The sequence below is a fragment of the Lepidochelys olivacea genome (assembly GCF_965140295.1).
Source record: "Lepidochelys olivacea isolate rLepOli2 genome assembly, chromosome: 10".
Taxonomy (NCBI): Eukaryota; Metazoa; Chordata; order Testudines; family Cheloniidae; genus Lepidochelys; species Lepidochelys olivacea.
This window is the reverse complement of record NC_140420.1, coordinates 70063226-70081890: the sequence shown is the minus strand read 5'-3', so window position 1 is coordinate 70081890 and position 18665 is coordinate 70063226. Positions and strand designations below refer to the sequence as shown.

At 56.4% G+C, this 18665-nt stretch overlaps 1 protein-coding gene across 3 annotated transcripts; it reads right to left on the bottom strand.

Annotated features, from left to right (window-relative positions):
* Positions 1-453: 453 nt before the first annotated feature.
* On the bottom strand, positions 454-17373 carry KIF7 (kinesin family member 7). 3 transcript variants are annotated; one of them, XM_084641762.1, is made up of 19 exons: positions 17285-17373; positions 15986-16381; positions 13732-13932; positions 11892-12309; positions 10466-11000; positions 9342-9479; positions 8630-8857; positions 8062-8228; positions 7247-7356; positions 6718-6870; positions 5551-5753; positions 5120-5317; positions 4743-4868; positions 3902-4078; positions 3299-3514; positions 2648-2854; positions 1985-2183; positions 1630-1776; positions 454-1320 (listed from the first exon to the last, which is right to left on the bottom strand). In XM_084641762.1, exons 2-19 carry the CDS (start codon positions 16311-16313, stop codon positions 923-925), a joined length of 4149 nt encoding a protein of 1382 aa, XP_084497888.1. In that variant the 5' UTR covers positions 16314-16381; positions 17285-17373; the 3' UTR covers positions 454-922. The 3 variants fall into 3 exon arrangements, with proteins under 3 accessions (XP_084497888.1, XP_084497889.1, XP_084497890.1); XM_084641763.1 differs by lacking the exon at positions 17285-17373 and having other exon boundaries at positions 16176-16314; XM_084641764.1 differs by lacking the exons at positions 454-1320; positions 1630-1776 and having other exon boundaries at positions 2124-2365.
* Positions 17374-18665: the final 1292 nt, after the last annotated feature.

The window sequence follows — 18665 nt, the reverse complement described above, 5'->3', positions numbered from 1 at the left end:
CAGGAAGATCAGATGGCACTTAAATGCCAGTCCCATGACTGCTTAGAGATGCCTGCACCTCCCTCCCTCGGGAAGATGTAGAAGGAGGGCTTTTGTAGCAATTACGCTGGAGGCAGAATGCAATGGATTCTCCTCTGCTGGAGGCTATTCCGTACAGAAGGAGAAAAACCAAGTGAGTTAAAAGCTTGGGAAAGGAACAGCCATGAAACCCAGCCTCTGAAATGATGATCCAGGACCCTTGGAGCTCTGTGTAATGTACTGCTACCAACAGGCAATACAAGAAAAAAAGGTTAAGTCCAGTCATAAGGGTCAGGTTCGGGCTAAGACATAGCACACAGATGCGTTGCCTGACCATAGCCAGTTGAGAGGTTCCGTGTTCCCAAGCCAGTGCCTCACCCTCAGGGGTTGAGAGAGTGTAGGAGGCTGTGACACAAGTGATTTAATAAAACTCAGGCTGCTTTATTAGAAAGTTACAGCAGAAATGTAAAAAAGTTACTACAAAGATATTTACAAGTCCCCCTACATGTAGTGCTAATGTCAGAAAGCAGCTCCCCCTGCTGCAGCCAATAGAGGCTTTCCCTGAGGGAGATGCCAGCAGGCAGGCTCCAGAACTGTAAACATAAGTCCATAGTGGTAGAGGCTGACCAGAGCTCTGCCCAGGGAAGCTGCTGGGGCGGGGGGGGACTGCCCAGCTAACACAACTGGGCTGGGACACCAAAGTGGAACTGACTACACCTCCCATCAGCTGCCTTTTTAGCAATTTTTCCTTGTGGTGAAAATGTCCCAGCCCAGTCCTCAATGAAATGCAGTATGTTTGTAGCCAAGCTGCCTAGGCAGAGCAGGAGGGTATTTACTAGCTACCTGTGGCAGTGATTGCTCCTCCCAGCGCTGTGCACAGTTAGTTAGGGTTCAAAGCTTGAGTCTAGACTGGGTTTCTCCTGACATCAATCATTCCTGGATGGGAGGGCATTGGAGCAACATTGAGGCTTGCTCTGCGCAGCTCCCTCCAGGGTTTGGGCAGAGGAGCCAGGTTCCATGGCAGAACCACGTCCTGGGGCTGCCTAAGTCTCAGCAGGTACTCTGCCTCTCTCTGCTGAATCCCCTCTGGGCCCAAAGGGTTGTCACTGGGTAGTGAAGAGCGCCTCCATGTGGATGGTAAAGGTGCATGCACCAATTCCCTATTCTCATCCCTGCACTTATGGCTTCCTTCAGTGACAGCCACCTGCACCTGCTGTTCCACAATACCAGTGCCCGATTCTTCACAGGTCCCAAGTACAGCAGGTGGTCTGTCCCCAGCTCCAAGCATGCTTCTGTCCACTCCTGCTAGAGAAGACAGGTTGTTAGAGAAGTGGTTCTTTGGAGAGACCCTTAGATAAGTCAGGGAAACTCAAGTGCGTGCAAGTTACAGCAAGAGATTGCTGAAGGGCTCCATCCCCTCTGCACCGAAAGAGTGGGCATGGATAATAATCCAGAGGCAACTGCCCCGACATAGGCTCTGCCCTGCCTTTCAAACTCTTGCTGCTATAGAAATGGGAGTTTGTACCTGGTCTCGCGCAGGCAAATGAAAGCATGCCTCGGGGGTAAAACTCAAGCGGCACTCCCTACCCTGATCAGCAAGGGTTTCCTCACCTTTGCTCTGTCCTGGGTGGCTCAGATTACTCAGCCTCTGGTTCAGCACCTGGTTTGCCCACACGTAGCGGCTCAATTCTTTTTCCAGCACTTGGATTCTTCCCTCAAACTGTAGCTTGCTGCTGGCCAGCCCCTCACCCATGTGCTCTACAAAGAGAAGGAGTGTTATTCCAGGCGGTGGAGCTTAGACACTGCGCTGTAGTTGCCCTGCAAAGGGTTCATGAAGCAGAGGAGCTGTTGGGCCACAGAACTCCATCATGGAAGGGTTAACTGAGGCAGGGGTATCAAGGAGCCCACTTGGCTTGAGGGAAGAACAGGGTCCACCTCCAGGGGCATAGGGAGGCAGGGGCGTTACCTTGGCTCTGCTGGAGCAGGAACTGGATGTTCTGCTCGTGCTCCTTCTGTTGCAGGGTGAGCTGGCGGTCCATCTCCAGGTGCTGGCGCTCCACAGCCACCTCCAGCCAGTACACCTGCTGCTGTTGCTCCTCCAGCTGCATTTCCAGCTCGGAGAAAGCAATGTGCTGCCTGTGCTGATCCTCTCGCAGGGTCACCACCTGCCCCGGGCCCAAGAGCAGGCCCCATGTCAAACCCTCACCAAGGCTCGGAAGCTTCGCTCTTCCCCGCTGATCAAGTTAGTTTCTTGCTAAGGAGCAAAAAGGGCTTGGTCTTCAGTAGACGCCAGCACTTTCAAAGGGCCACAGCTGCCTCAGTGCCACGGGGGGGAGCCATGCAGCATCTGAGAGCAATGTCAGGGGTCAGCTAGAGCAGAGCCCAGCTGGGGTACCCAGCACTTCTGCCCTAGTCAGGGTGTTCGCAACACTGGGGGCTTGTGTGTCACACAGAAACCAGGCTACAAAAGGAATAGCAGGGGGCTGCCCCCTCACAGTAGAAAGCCAGCAAAGGACCAGGACTCCTGGGCAAAGGTACCACACAGTGCAGGAGGGAAGTGCCATTTGATTAGACACCACGGTCCCAAGCTGAGCAGAGGGCTGGGGCAGGGCACCTATCTGGACCCTACCTTATCAAAGTACTTGCAGAGCAGAGCTCGGGTCTCGGAGGAGGAGAGGTAACTGAGCTTGGCCATGAGGTTCATCTCGCACTGGGACAGCAGGCTGGCCGAGGCCCGCAGGACCCGCTGTCTGCATGTGATTGACTCGTTCTTGTACTCGATCGCAGCATCCAGAGCCTCAATAGCCTCGTCCAGCTGGAACAGGATCCGCTCCTCCTGCCGCCCCGGGGGGAGGAAGGGAGCTGCAGTTACTCCTGGGTTAGAATGAGGGGGAACGGAATCCACCCAGAGCAGTCAGGTAGGTGATCTGCGAGCTACACCCAGGCTTCAGCCCTGCCGGGGCCCCTCACTCTTGAGCCCCCCCTCTTATTCCACTCGTATCTGACACACACAGAGCTCTGCCAATGCACCTTACTACAGACACGGGCCTCCCAAAACGGATATGTCCAGCCTCAGGCCTCTTCCAAGGCTGACAACTGTACTCAACTGTGCTAGATTTGGATTGACTGTAATGTGCAAAATCAGGCCCATCACAGTCTTCTTCCATGTGACCAGCGTAGCTCTGAGGCTAGGCGCGAAAGGTTAGCACACAGCCCTTTCCTAGACATCCTCTCACTATCTACACGAGCTGTGGGGTGGGCCCAAAAGGCAGCTGGTTACCTCCGGGGATAGCAGGGTGCCCTGGCGCAGCTTGTTGTCTATCTCCAGCCTTTGTTTGAGCAGCTGGTCCTTCTCCTGGCGCAAGCTATTGATCTCCTGCCGGATCTGCTGCTGATCGTGGGCGCTGCCATGACGGAGCTGTCCGTTTTTCTCCGTCAGCTCCTTTTCCAGGAGTTCCAGGCGGCTGGACACACGCACGATGTCATCCGTCAAGGCCTGGAGCAGCAGGAGAAACAAGACCTCACCTGAGCACCTCCCCAAGGGAAACCCAGCCCTGCAACTGCCCTCCACAACACCCACGCAAGCCAAGGGCAATTAAACCAAACCATCCCCCAAGCCACAGCGAGAGGAGATTCCAAGGCAGGAGTTTAATGGAGAGGCTGATGTGGCTCAGATTAAAGGTCAAGAGAAGGCAGAGAGCCAGCAGAAGTCACACAGCGTGGGCACTACTCCCTACCCCAAACCCTGCTGATGCTGCCTCAGTCCAGACCACATCCCCAGCCCCGCCAAAGCACCTCACTCCTGCAAGCGTAGGGCAAGCACTCTCCCCCTCCCCATTCCCCAGCAGGAGCAGCTGTGTCCGAGGGACCTTCTGCATCCCACCTGGCTGGACCGGCGTCTCTTCTTCTCCAGGCCGTTCTTCTCCTGCAGCAGCGCTTCCTTTTTGGCCACTATGGCTTCCCGTTTCCTCAGCTCATCCTCCAGCTCGTCCAGGGCACGACGCTGCTCAAGGACTTTGTCCATTTCCAGGTCCAGCCACTTCTTCTGCTCCTCGATTTTCTGATGGAAAGAAAGGAAGAGAGGTAGGGGATGGGGGAAGGATGTGGTCACCGATAGGAGGGAGGTTAGGTCTGGGGGGCAGAGGCTTCTACTAGCTACTTCTCTGGCCCCATCACTGCAGATCTGAATGCTTCACCCCTTAATGGATTTATCCTCTCACACCCCTCTGAGCTAGGGCAGTGCTCTTATCCCCAGTGTACAGAGGAGGAACTGAGGCACGCATAGGCTGTGATTTGCCCAAGGGCACACAGGAAGTCCGTAGCAGAATAGAGAACAGAACCCAGGTCTCCTGAGTAACGGGTTAGTGTCCTAAGCACTGGGCCGGCCCTCCTGTCATCCAGCCAACAGAGAAGGCTTCACCACAGCTGCTCCATGCCCCAGCCATTTGGGATTACTGGGGCTCAGGAGGGTCCTGGCAAGGACAGGTCAGTGCACTTCAGGTCCCAAGAATATGTGGGGCCCAGAGCAGAGGCTGCATGTGAGCTTTGCCCCCTGGGGAAGGAGGATACAGTGAATGTTAGGGGTGTGGGTCAAGCTCAGTCTGTCCTGCCTGGGGGGAGATTCCAGTGACAGCTGCTAATGAGGGCATGGGGGCCAGACACCTTTGCTGACATTACCAATCTGGTGCCCCCCGCATTGGAACAGGCAGGTCACTGCTATGTACCTGCTGCTGCTCCAGGCTGATCACAGACCCATTGCTGCCGCTCCTCCGTTTCCTCTGGAAAGCTGCAATCTCCTCAGTCTTGATGCGCAGGATCTTCTGATGCTGCTCATGTCTCAGTTCCAGCTCCTGCGTGGGGGGAGCAGCCGTTAGTTTGGGGGTGCAGTGGGGGGAGAACAGGCTGATCCCGAGCCAAGGAGCTCAGACTGACAGACGGGGCTGGAGCCCTCACAGCCTCAAGCTCAACTCACTGGGCCAAGCTGTTACTGCAGAAAAGGCAGTACAGGCTTCCCTCCGCAACCTGCTGCAGATGAGGACACACGGACACACACCAGAGCTACCCTCTGCCCTTGGCTGGCCCCCAGGGGTCTCGCTCTTACCTTGACTCGGTGCTGCCGTTTGTGCATCTCCGTCTCCAGGCGGCGCTTCTGCTCCGTCTCCTCACGCAGGCGCCTCTGCAGCTGCCCCTGCTGCCGCCGCATCAGCTGGATGTTCCTTTCCAGCTCCCGCACCCGCTTCTCGCTCTGGGCAGACAGCGACACCAGCCTCTCCGTCGCTTGCTTCTTCTCTCGCAGCACCTGCCACGGGACAGCTGCTCTCAGACTCGAGGCCAGGAAAGTGGACACCACCCTGCCCTTCGGAGAATCCCTGATAGCCTTTGGAGAGAGAGCGAGCCCCCAACCCTATTCCTTCGACAACCCCTCAGACACAGGAGCCACAGCCTGGGGGCAAGCAAGCTGTGCTCAACCTGCAAGCGCTTCAACTCCTCCCAGCTGGGGCAGAGAGGTGAGGAGCCCGCGCTCACACTGACCCGTGCCTTGCTCTGGGCTGCTGCAACCCTCGTGCGATATTCCTGCAGTTTGCATTTCTCTCCAGCGTCCTGGGGCTCCTTCCCCTCCAGTTCCTGCAGCTGCTTCTGGCCACTGCTCAGCTCTGCTCCCACCTGTTCCGCCTCCTGCTCCACCTCAAAGATCTTCTGGCAGTACTGCCTGTTCATGGCCTGGGCATCCCTGCCTGAAAGCACCAGGAAATCCACACTGCTGCCAACTGCTCTGCACCCTCCCACCCCTCTCCCTTCCAGGAGGCACAGCTGGAAGGACAGCAACGCCAAGGGACTGAATGGACCTGGCAGCTTCAGGCATTCGCCAGCCCCTCAAGAGCAGCAGTTGTGGCATCAGGATACTGGGCTGTGCTAGAATAACCTCCGCAGGGCACGAGCTGGGGCTGTCCCGGGCCTGTTGCACAGGCGCACAGGCAAGGAGTCACTTCCCTTTTCTGGGGATCAGATTTCCCACCTTGCCCCAACGTTCTCTTGGCTCATCCTGCAGGAAGCCCCACTGCAGCATACTACGTAGGCCACCAGCCCTGCTGGTCTGATCTCCAGCAATCCCTGCTCTGGCTTGAGATGGGGCTGGATGCTGTGACTCCTCCCCTTCTTCCAGTCAGCACCCTTCCTTCCCTCAGCTCCTCCAATGAGAGACCCTGAGAGAGCCAGAGGAGAAGCCAAGAAGACGGATCTCAACCAGTAGGTGGTGGCAGAAGCAGCACTAGAGTGGATAGAGGGGGAGAGAGATGGCTGAGGGGGGGACTGTCTCATACTGCATGCAAGGGTTTAATCAGTATTTTCTGAGGCCAGGCAAGCAGCTGGGCACAGGGCCCACTTCCCTGCTGAGGAGGGAGAGTCCCCTTGCTAGCAGTAAGAGCAAGCCCCCCAAGATGCAGGAGAGCGTAGCCCAGATCCAGGGAGTGGGGCTATGCTTGTGGTAACAAGTGTGGCGGGGAAGGTCACTCAGCGCACTGCGAACCTGGCCTAATGGGGAAGGCGCACAGGGAGGGATGCAGAGTTGGAGGAACAGAGGGAACAATGTCCCACCAGGAGAGAAGACAGGCAGAGATCCAGCACCTCCTCCCATAGGTGTAAGCCCAAAAGCCCCAAAGCCTCCTTGGTAGGAACATCACCACTCCAGTAGCTCTGCACCTGTCTTGATGAGCTCCGCGATCAGCTCCTCCTTCATGCGAATGTTTATTGCAAGCTCCCGGATCTTCTGCTGGGCTTGCATCAGCCGCCGCTCTGAGTCCTTCCCTGAAAGACCTTCCCTGGGACCAGCCTGCTCCCTTCTCCCGCAGGCCTCTGTAACACAGAGAGCGAGCCTGCTTCAGATCCTCGCCCAGGAAGCTGCCGTCCCAAAAGCAAGGTGGAGAGCGAACAAGCCAATAATGCTGTGGCCCAGATCAGGCGGAACGCAGTCCATGGTTGCCCTCATCTTTAATACCACCACTACAACCCTCAGTCTACAGATCCCAGCATGCAATGCTCCATCTTGAGAAAAGCGGCCGGGCCACAATCTGCTCCGTTCTGCGTTAGTCTGGCCTAGGTTGGGCAGTCTGGATGCCCCTGCACCACCTTTTTTTTCCAGAGCAGAGCACATGGCTGGGCTCCTCACCACTGCCAATAGGGACTGAGGGCATCACGAACCTTCAGAAGATCCCCCCTAGTCTCCACTCACCTTTGGCCAGTTCCGGGGGCTCCTCCTGCATGGGCAATGAGTTGCCTCTGCTCTGCTCCTCACACACCTTGCTGGAAACGTCCTTCTTGATCCAGCTTCGGATCCCATTTCTAGAACAGCAGCAAATCAGTTTAGCTGGGTGCAGGCTCCGCTACAACTGAGGGAAGAAGGAACCTGCTCCAAGCCTGCCACATGGCACTAGCCCAACAGAGAGGGATGAGACTGCCCTTGGCCTATCAGGCAAACCAATGCTCTGCGGGAATGGGTTTCAGAGGGGCTGGAATCAGGAATGAAGCAGCAGACTCAAATCCATCTCAGGCCATTTTCCAGTGGACAGGTGCTCACATCCTCCAAGCCAGCAGTTGGCCAAGGGCTGAATGGCCCCAGAGATGGAGCTCACCTCTCAACTCTAAAAATGGCCCCTCCAAATCAGGGCAGCGATACAGGAGGAGGAAGCTTGAAATGCCCCTGCCTGTGCTGTGCAGGGTGGGCTCAGTCTCTGGGGCCATCAGGCCTCTGCCAGCACTAGCCTCGCTGAGCAGTTAGATGCTAATCTGCAATTCAGCCATTACAAACACACTCACTTTTCCTGACTCTTCCGGTTTGGCTTCTGTAGTTCTACAAGTACCTCTCGGACTTAGGGGACATGGCACACGCCTGGCTAAGGGCTCCGAGGTGGCTCATTTAGAGCCAGCCCAATTCCTGGTGCAGGAGTCTCTGGCTGGCGATTGGACAAGTCCTTAATCAGGGGAAGCAGACATGGTGTTCAAGGAGTGGCCCCAGCCGACGTTCCCGTGTGTGCAGCCTCCACTCACCTGCGCTGGTGCAGGGACCGTTTCTGCTCCCCCTCTTCGTCCAAGGATGGCTCAGAGTCCTCACTGCACTCCCTCATCAGCATCACGTCTTTGGCCTCCAGACTGCAGGCACGGCTTTGGCAATGCACCACCAGGTCCTCCCCCAGGTGGGATGGGCTGCTGCTGAGCTGCTTGGGGCAGAGCGGGTGGTCATGCACGGAAAGATGAACAAACTGCATAAGGCCCAGGGCTCAGGAGGGGGCACTGAGTTATAAAGAGGGAGACAATGTGGAGCTCAGTGGCTTTGTGAGCAGGGCTGGTGAGTTCCTGGACCCAGCCAGCTGCTCAGCACACCAGGCTTTACCTGCAGCCTGGGCTCGGGATGCAATATGTAAGTGCTCAGACTTGGTTGAAACCAGTTTTTTCCCCAAACTGAGCAAAGGCCTCACAACAGGGAGGACAACACCAACGCCTAGGGCCGAGTTAGAGACTGAACATGGGAAAGGCCAGCTCCTCCAATCAGGGGAGCCAGAACAGAAACCAGCCCTTCCCAAGAGCAAACACCCGTGGAAATGACTTACACCCCCACCTTTCCACAATGGACTCTTCTGCTCTGGCTCGTGTGGGACGGCGTGGACTGGACCAGGCTGAGGCCATGGGACCGCGTGGTATCCAGCGGGGCCGTGTGAGGTCTCTGGGCGAGCTCCACCAGGTGAATGTTCTGCAGCAGCTCTGGCACCTGCAGGTCTGGCATCGCCATCTCCAGGCGCACATGTAGCTCAGATATGGCATCCTGCTGCTCCTGCAACTTGTTGCTCTGAAAAACAACGGAAGATGGGGTTTCCCACGCACGTCTCAGGCCTGCTGCTAGCACAGTAGCAAACAGGACATGCTGCACTCTCCCTGATTTCCCGCCCCCGCTCTCTGTGCCATCCGGAAAAGGAGTGGCAGATTAATAGGAGAGATGAGATAGGCAGGGAGATTTGGCTGGGTTTGGGGAGTGGAGGGGGCAGGCACTAAAAATCCAACAGGAAAATCCCACCCCAGAAGGGAAAAATCTACAGCACAGGGCAGGCTGGGCCAGGCAGCATCTGAAATTAAAGGCTCCCTAGTTGGGCCTATTCTCTGAGGAATAACAGTGCGATGAAGGTTGAAAAGGGAGCAAGGGCCTGCAGGGACACCAGGAGGGTGTAGGGAGGGTTTGCCCACCAGGACAGAGAGGTGCAGGCTGCAGGCAACAGGAAGGGGAGGGGACTGCTGGGTCAGATATTCCCCTGGGCATGGGCAGAGGCCAGCAGTACCTGCAGTTTGTACTGCTCCATGGCATCCTCCAGGGCAGCTAGGAAGTCACGGTTCTCCTCCTCCAGACGCTCCACCTGTCTCTGCAGCTGGGCCAGGTGCTCGTCTCTGGCTGCCTCACATACTTTCTCTGTGCTCACCTGCCCGCAGGGAAGGGAAGAGAGACGGCATCAGTAACCCCCCAAACGTCACTGTGCCCCCCTCCCCGCCCCACACGCGGCACAAACAGGTATGTCTGCTATACGGTGTGCCACTCACCAGTCGGACACAAAGACCTGTTCACGTCTCCCCATGTGATTGGGGTGACAGGCCCGAGAGGAAAGATGTTATTTAGACCGTTACTAAGTCAGGCTGCAATGGGGGACACTGCTGGGAGCGAAGAGTTGCAGTGCTAGCCATTCCCTCTGCAGGTTGTGCTCAGTGGGGCTCCCACAACACCCCCCCCCTCCCGCCCCATTGAAATAACTTCTCTAGTTCTACAACCGCTTTCCCCACCAGAGGGGTGGGTACGTTCCAAACTACATTGGAAGCTAGTTTAATTTCACATTTAAAAAAAAAATCCCACTGGAACCCAGCCACCGTTCGGCCTCGCTACCATCTGCCAGCAGGATCCAGGCTTCTCCCTCACTCCTCGGCCACATTCCCTGTGTGGATGCTGCTTCCCACCTCAACAGCAGCTGCCTTTCAGTGGGGAGGCACCTAAGAGGGATTGGGAAGCTTTCCTAGTTGATGTCTGAGAAGCACTTTGTCCTCTGTGGAGGACAGGGACTGCTGAGTTATTCAGGGGAAACCAAAACTGAACCTGTGTCTCCCAAATCCCAGGCTAACCCTAACCATTGGCCCATCCTTCTTCTCTCATAGGGAGTACTACTCCCCTCTACCCCCAGGAGGCTGCGCCCACCCACAGATGGGCTCTAATGAGGGCCTAACACAGAGACAACCTCATCTCATTCTCTTCTTTCCCACTGCCAATGCAGCTTTTCCTTTACTGTCCTTCCCAGGTGCTTCTCAGCACTCTGCTCTCGCACGAAGCATCACTGCCTGTGTAGCCTGGCCTGGGGCAGGTGATACCAGACTGACACTTCTCACTGCCCAGGGTGACCAAACAAGGGTGACACCCCAATACCTGAGTCTGTGGCGGCTTTGAGCCTTGTGCCTGGGGGCGCCGATCCTCTGCTGAGGTGCTCTCAATGCCGCTATCCAGTCCAGAGGCAGAGGTCAGCTCGCTCCTCTCACTCTCAACCGCACACAACCACTCCTTCACTCGCAGGATCTGCTCCACGGTCAGGTTGCCCTCCCCTTGCAGTTCCATCAGGAGCTGGTAGGCAGCGTCCGTGCACGTCCTGTAGTGAGCGCACTCTGCCAGCAAGCGGGCCGTGCGGTCTTGTGGGCACCGCTTGGCAGCGTCGGAGCGGTTTATGATACGGGTCTCCGAGCGATGCCGCTGCTCCAGCGCCCTCTGCAGGTTCTTTATTTGAAGCTGCAGCTCCTCTACATGCTCTGTCTCCCTGCGGCAGTTCACCATGGCCTTGTTCTTGATGTTCTGAGCTCGGCTGGCGTAGTTCAGCGTGTTGAGACTCTCATCGAAGTCAGAGGAGGAAGGGCTGACGCAGGCGATCATGACAGTCTGGGCATTCCCTCCCAGGGAGTCTTTCAGGATCCTAAGGAGAAGAGCGAAGACATCAGATCAGAGCAAGGGGCTGCAGCCCATGCTACGGCAGACATGCCAGGGGCTGGCAGGGTATTCACAGCACCACCCTTCTGACAGGGTAAACCCAGGAGTACAAAACGCTTTTCATCAGCTCAGTGCTGGGGAAAGGGGCCAGGACGACAGCCCTGAGCTCCTGTATGTTCCTACGGGAGAGGGAGAGCACAGCCTGAAGCACTGCAAGCGTCCCTCATACCGATCTCTGGTGAAAATGCCTCCAGTACAGCATCCCTTCTGGGGCTGAGAGGGGCTCCAATAACCTCTGCTGGGCATGGTAACAAGGGAACCAGTTATGTGACCCTGTCCAGGCTAGGAACTAGACTGAGACCACCTTAGTTCACACAGGCCCCAAACCGCCATCTGATGGGAGCATCTGCTAGTCTCGGCTAGGCAGGAACAGATGGGACCCTCCATACCCCACTCCCAGTGCCCTGAGCCACAGCAGCACAGGTCACCCGCCGAATGTTTTATAGTGAAGCAGCATTGGAACAAGCTGGACTTTCACGCTTATCCTTGGCTCCCTGCTTCTCAGGGACCCCTCCAGCCAAACACACCTACAGGATAGACTGACAGGCCTGGATACCTGTGGCCTTTTGGAGAGATGGACAGCTGACCCCTTCAGAACCAGTCAGAGAGCCTCCAAGTGAGAGCAGCAGGGGCAAGCAACCTGGCAAATTTAACTGTGGCAGCCACCAACCCTGACTGGGCAAGGGTGGTCAAACCCCAGCGAAACCCCTCGGCACACTGGGAAGGAGTAGAGAAGGCTGTTATCCCTGCTACGGGGCTAAGAGAGCACCAGCCAGATGAGCAGTGTGATGTGGGTGGCCCAGGAACCATGGGGTACCTGGTGATTTTGGAATCCCTGTAAGGAATGTGGCTGCATTTCCTGCGGGGGTCTCCCAAGGCGCTGATCACATTGCCCAGAGCCAGCAGGCCACTGTTGATCTGGATACTCTCCTTCAGGCGCTCCCCTGTGTTTCCAGTCTTCACCACCCGCTCTGAGCCCGCTAGGTCCACAAAGTGGAATTTGGAAGCCAGGACTTGGCCGGAGGCCGGGACCGAGGCCCTGTCGTGGAGGGTGAGGCGGGTGAGTCGGCCAGCACCGCGCCGCTGCTCCATGGTTACTGTGAAGATGGTGTGCGAACGGCTCGACTGTGTGTTGATGTGGGTGGCTCCCGTGTGCTTGACCGTGTTGCCCATTTCCAGCAGGCTCAGGACCTCATCCAGCCCCTCCACTTCGGTTTCCTTCACCCCATACAACACTGTAACGAGACAAACACAGCAGTGACAGTGCTGGCATGGATACTCACACTTACTGCCCGGGAAAGCCACACAAAGAGACAGCTAGGATGTTCAGCAGGGGTGGAAGGGCAGTTGGGACTCACATATAGAGTAACTCCCAGAAGGGAAATCTGTTTCCTACCCAAAGGCTTTTCCTCCAGTCAGCAGGGTACACCGGTTTGTTATTGTAGGGTTGCTCGAAAGGGCCAGACTGCGCACCCAGCTAATTCATCATGGGCCACGCTCCTGCATTCAGCCATAGGCATATATTTTAAGCAACCAATGCTGGCTCATTTGTTTGGGAGACAAACCCTTCCACCCCAGCCTCACCAAATAAATAATGGGCGTAGCTCAGATACAGTGAAGCAGAAAAATGAGGTTGCTTAGCTACCCTTGGGAACAGCCCCAGGACTGAAATGTTGGTCCCGATCACATACAATCCCTTTGGAGGCCTCCACAGCACACCCTGGCTGAGCTTCTCAGAGCCGACGGTGCTTAAGAAAGGTGAGGGGCCACAAATCACAAGTGTTGCTGAAAATGGAGACTGACACCCTGAAGGCGTCCCTTTAGACCCCTTCCATGCCGACTGCTGCCATCATTTTCACATGGTCCCGCTGGACCCCAGGAATTTCAGAGGGAATGGACCAGAGACATCAGGCAGCAGAGCAGTACTGAACTAAGGCCAGTGTCTCATCCAGTATTGTCCTAGCAATGCCAGATGTCCTTCAAATATTCCACTTGCCTTAGAGAATACATAATCCAGAGCTGCCCCTAGAAGACAGAGACTCTACCACAAGGCTAGCGTGGGTTTGTTTGGCCACCATTACTTTCTGTGCATAAGGTAACTACTAGGCACATGGCTAGTGTTCAAAGGTGAGGCCCCTGCGCTGCTTCAGAGAGCCCAGTGCAGATGGGGCTATAAAAAAGCTCTCCTTGCACTATTCAGCAGAGCCTGCTAGCCAAGGTCAGCTGCATGGACAGCGAGTGAGATCTCAGGTGCCAGGAGACTTCCTTTCACCCCCATGTTAAATGGCCACCTGTGAAATGACTTTCCAGCCCCGGGGGACCTGAAAGGCTGAGCTGCTGAAGATGTTGGAAGGGATGTTGCTCCACCCACGTTCAGAAAAAAAAGCCCTTAGATAAAGCCTCACAGCTGGGCCCGCCCCAGTCAGAGCACATATTATGCCCCGTATTCTGTAACTGCATGCTATTGTGGCCAAAAACCTGAGTCCCAGCCATGGTCACCATTCATAAGTTTCAGAGTAAGAGGCTGGGGGAGAGAAATGGAGATAATCGCTTCTTTGTCAGGGCAGAAGCACAGTGCACTGCTTTGCAGGAACACACATCCAGCCCTGGCCATGGGAGTCAGTCCAGGAGGGGAGTCTAAGAGCAGCCACAAGTACCAATATTGCCCTTGTCGTCCTCACGGATCTGGATGTCCTTGCTGGCCGTTTCCACTTGCAGCAGGTCCTGGAACTCCTCCTTATACACCTCCAAGTAGGAGATTCTGACTGTGTAGTCAATCAGGTCATTCTCATCAATGAGTTTGAAGGTCTCAGCCATGGCACGTGGGATGATGCCCTGCTCATCCTCATTGATGGAAGCTGGCACCGAGAGAGACACACAATCACCAGAAGCAGTGGATGCCCAGAGAGCCAACTCCAGTGTGGTGTGCAGCAGAGGACAATCAAAGCAGAGCACATCTCATGCCGTAAGGACAGTATGCCACAGGGACCAGCCTTACACCATCCCATGTGCTCAGCAGTGAGGGTCCATATTAAAGGCCCCTAAAGGAGCACTTCTCATAGGAGATCCTAGGGTCCTTGTCCAAAATTCCCCTCAACCCACTGGTGCATTACTGCTGCCCTTCATGCAGAGGTGGTGTATCTTAGGGTATGTCTTCACAGCACAGTTAACTTAGCCTGGGTGTGAGTGTTCCCACAGCCAAATTATGCCCATGTCCTCACTGTTTCTGCACTTGGCCTTGTGTATGGAGGCACATCCCACAGTTCTTTGTACTGAGAGGTTCTAGGATTCTTTCCCAGCCAGTTGTGTCAATTGTAGGAAAACTTGCTTGTCCTTTGGGGGGAATTGTGGGACAGCACTGGAGGATTATCAACACTTGAGTGATTTAGCCTGAATCCTCACTGCAAAATGGACAGGCTGCAGCCTAAGTGAAAGCAAGGTCTGGGCTCTAACCCACACCCCTAGCCAGGATAACTAGCCCAGGTTTAACCTGGGACAGAGATTTTTCTGTGTGGAAGGTCCTGGGGGGTTGGGCTAAACATAGCGAAGAACCAAGGTTAACTGTGCAGTGAAGACATATCCTTAGTGGTACTGCATGTATGGACTAGTAAAGTGCTTTCTTTAGGAGAGAAAAGTAAATTATAATATCCGTAGGTAGCAAACATTATGGCTGAGGCTGAAATGTGATTTCCTTTGAATCCAGCTCTGCTCAGAACTTTCTCCAATCAAAAAAAATGTTCTTCTGGGCTGAGAATTTCTTTAAATTAAATTAAGTTTTACATTGACCTTTGATGTGTGTGGGGAGTCTCCAATATCCCCAAACCATCTGAAGTTGTAAGCCTCAAACTTGGCATGAAGACAGCCCCAACTGCAAAAGGAAAAGTCAAGCCAAGCTTGAACACATACAAGCAATTTAGTATTTTTATAGCTATCTTTCTGCACATGCGCAGTAAATATTTTAAGGGGCCTTATGTACCAAAACAGCCAACCCTTCAGTATTAAAGCATTTATGGGAACTGAACAGCAGAAGCTCAAGAAAAGGGGGAAAAGGAAAGTGCAACAACAAAAACCTATGAAATGAAATGAAATGCAAAACTCTGTTAAGACTGATTTAGGGTATGTCTACACTTAAACAGCTATAGCTGTAGTGCTTCAGCATAGACACTCGCTACAGCAGCGGGAGGGGTTCTCCCATCGCTGTAGTTAATCCACCTCCCTGCGAGGCAGTAGCTAGATTGATGGAAGAACTCTTCCATTAACCTAGCACTGTCTATACTGGGAGTTAGGTCAGCATCTCTGAGGGGTGTGGATTTTTCACACTCCGAGGGATGTAGCTATGCTGATGTAAATTTTTAGGGCCCTGAGAAATAAAGGAAGCATGGCTCAGGAAAGTCAAAGGTGAAGGCACCCTTAGGAAATCACAAAACAATCTCCTTGCTTGACCTTCCCAAGATAAGCAAGTGGTAACCATACTTCACGTGCTGCTCAAACACAGGTATTGATCCCAAGCCAGTGGATGAATAGTTTTGCAAAAGTTAAGTCAGGTTCCTATGGGAATATTACATCAGACACAGGAAAATGTGCAGTGCCTAGTTTTGCAGCTAAACATAAAAGCTCACTATCCACGGGGCACCAGAGAGAGATGTGTACTCTCTTGGTACAAGTGCAGGACAGGCAGTATGGCCAAGCTGAGGAGCCTTTGAATTTCCTCAACTTTTTGCCTGCTTCATTTCTCAGCCTTGACGTTGCACTATCACCATCTTTTCATGCTATTATTACTAAACTAGCCCAAGAAGTCCTGTCTGCCCTGCTCACAGCCAGGCCCTGGGCAGTGACTGGAGGAGGGTACCATTACCACACATGCATCAAGGGGGACAAGACTAGGAAGGTGCTACTTCTCCAGATACTCACAGACACTTGCTTCCCCAATGGTGTACGTTTTGCCCGAGCCTGTCTGGCCATAAGCAAACACAGTAACGTTGAAGCCTTCAAAGAAGGCCTCGACAAGCGGCTGCACACAGGCGCCATACACAGACTCCTGGTTTGAGGATTCAGTGAAGACAGCATCAAAGTGGAAATGGCGGTTACGCCCCAGGGTCACCTTGTTGGTCTCTGGGTCCCCATGCAGGCAGGCCTCGTGTCCATGCAACAGCTCCTTGGGCAGCAGGGGTCGAATGCGCACGGCCACTCTGACGGGAGTCTCCTCAGCTCGAGGCTGGGCCTCAGCTTTCAGACCCATGGTCAGCAACAACAGCAAAGTCAGGAGAGCCCCAAGCCAGGCGCTGGCACCATCTCCCTGCCCACATGCTGTAAGGAGAGAAGTGGGTTAGTGTAGATTCAGGCCAGCAATTGCCTCTGAACAACCATGGAGAAAGGTTCCTGATGATTTGATTGAGGGCTGCAGAGAGCAGAGCTGGAAAAAATCCAGGATCCAGCTACCAGGGGTCAGTGCAGGGCTGGGCCCTACTGTACATTTACTGGAGCTTTATCCAGTCTTGTTTCACACTTCCTTAGTTTTGGGGCTCCCACGCATTTCTTGAGGGGCTATTCCCCAGCCAGCTCAACCTCAGAGCCAGGACTTTATCCCCATAGTCGGTCTGCATTTCTCCACTGTTAATCTCCTCTAGCTCCCCATGCACAGCCTGAACAATGCCTCCGGCCCCTGGAGTTCATCTGCTTCACCTTGACTCTGCCCTGGCGACTGGAGGGTCACTCCTTTCCCCCACTCATCTGATTAAAATGGGGACAGGCTGGGGGCACAGGCAGACCTGGTAATCTGTGCCTCTTGGTGCCACCTACCAAGGCCTCTAGGCACCACCACTAAGCAGAGAGGGCAGCGCTCTCCATAACTACCCGGGCGGCCCTAGCAAACCCCCACTTCCACAGGTACACACAGACCCTTAAATCTCCCCAGGGGCTTTGGGGGGTGGGGGAAGCTGCTGCCCCACTGAGCCAGCTGGAGACAGGAGGGGTGCCCTGAGCCCCTCCAGATGGGAGAGCAAGGTGGGAGAAGAGGGTCACCACTCTGACCCCAGGGCAGTGGCTGTGTGTGTGTGGGGGGGGGATGCCAAGGGACCCAGGGGTGGTGGGTGTGTACCACGCTGGGCGTGTACCCCCGTCGCAGGGCACTGCACTGAGCCCCCTAGGGTGCTGGGCGCCCCGGGGGCGGGTTGGGGCCGCGGCGCTGAGCCCAGCAGCCCCCGCACTCACCCCTCGAGCCGGCCGGACACTAAGAAGCCCCGGGCCGGGCGGAGGGGCCGGGCGCGCTGGGATGGCGTCAGGCGCGCGCCCCGGCCTGGGGGGGGCTCGAGTCCCGCCCCGTTAGCGCCGCCCCCGCTAGGGGCGTCAACTCCGCCTCCCGCCGCGTCAGACCCCAGCGTCATCAGCCGCCCCCCACCCCCCCCTCCAGGGTCATCAGCCGCCCCCAGTCCTGCCACCCCGCCCCCACCAGGGTCATCACCCCCCCCGCAGTCCTGCCACCCCGCCCCCACCAGGGTCATCACCCCCCCGCAGTCCTGCCACCCCGCCCCCACCAGGGTCATCATCACCCCCCCCGCAGTCCTGCCACCCCGCCCCCACCAGGGTCATCACCCCCCCCCGCAGTCCTGCCACCCCGCCCCCACCAGGGTCATCACACACCCCCCCCGCAGTCCTGCCACCCCGCCCCCACCAGGGTCATCATCACACCCCTGCAGTCCTGCCACCCCGCCCCCACCAGGGTCATCACCCCCCCCCCGCAGTCCTGCCACCCCGCCCCCACCAGGGTCATCACCCCCCCGCAGTCCTGCCACCCCGCCCCCACCAGGGTCATCACCCCCCCCCCGCAGTCCTGCCACCCCGCCCCCACCAGGGTCATCACCCCCCCGCAGTCCTGCTACCCGCCCCCACCAGGGTCATCACACACACCCCCCGCAGTCCTGCCACCCCGCCCCCACCAGGGTCATCATCACACCCCTGCAGTCCTGCCACCCCGCCCCCACCAGGGTCATCACCCCCCCGCAGTCCTGCTACCCGCCCCCACCAGGGTCATCACCCCCCCGCAGTCCTGCTACCCGCCCCCACCAGGGTCATCACCCCCCCCCGCAGTCCTGCCACCCCACCCCCACCAGGGTCATCACCCCCCCCCCGCAGTCCTGCCACCCCGCCCCCACCAGGGTCATCACCCGCCCCGCAGTCCTGCCACCCCGCCCCCACCAGGGTCATCATCACCCCCCTCCCGCAGTCCTGCTACCCGCCCCCACCAGGGTCATCATCACCCCCCCCCGCAGTCCTGCCACCCCGCCCCCACCAGGGTCATCACCCCCCCCCCCCCGCAGTCCTGCCCCACCCCGCCCCCACCAGGGTCATCATCACCCCCCCACCCCGCAGTCCTGCCACCCCGCCCCCACCAGGGTCATCATACCACCGTCCCACCCAATCCTGCCACCCCGCCCCCACCAGGGTCATCACCTCCCCCACCCAGTCTTGCCACCCCACCCCCACTAGGGTCGGGGGAGGGATAGCTCAGTGGTTTGAGCATTAGCCTGCTAAACCCAAGGTTGTGAGTTCAATCCTTGAGGGGGCCATTTAGGGGATCTGGAGCAGAAATTGG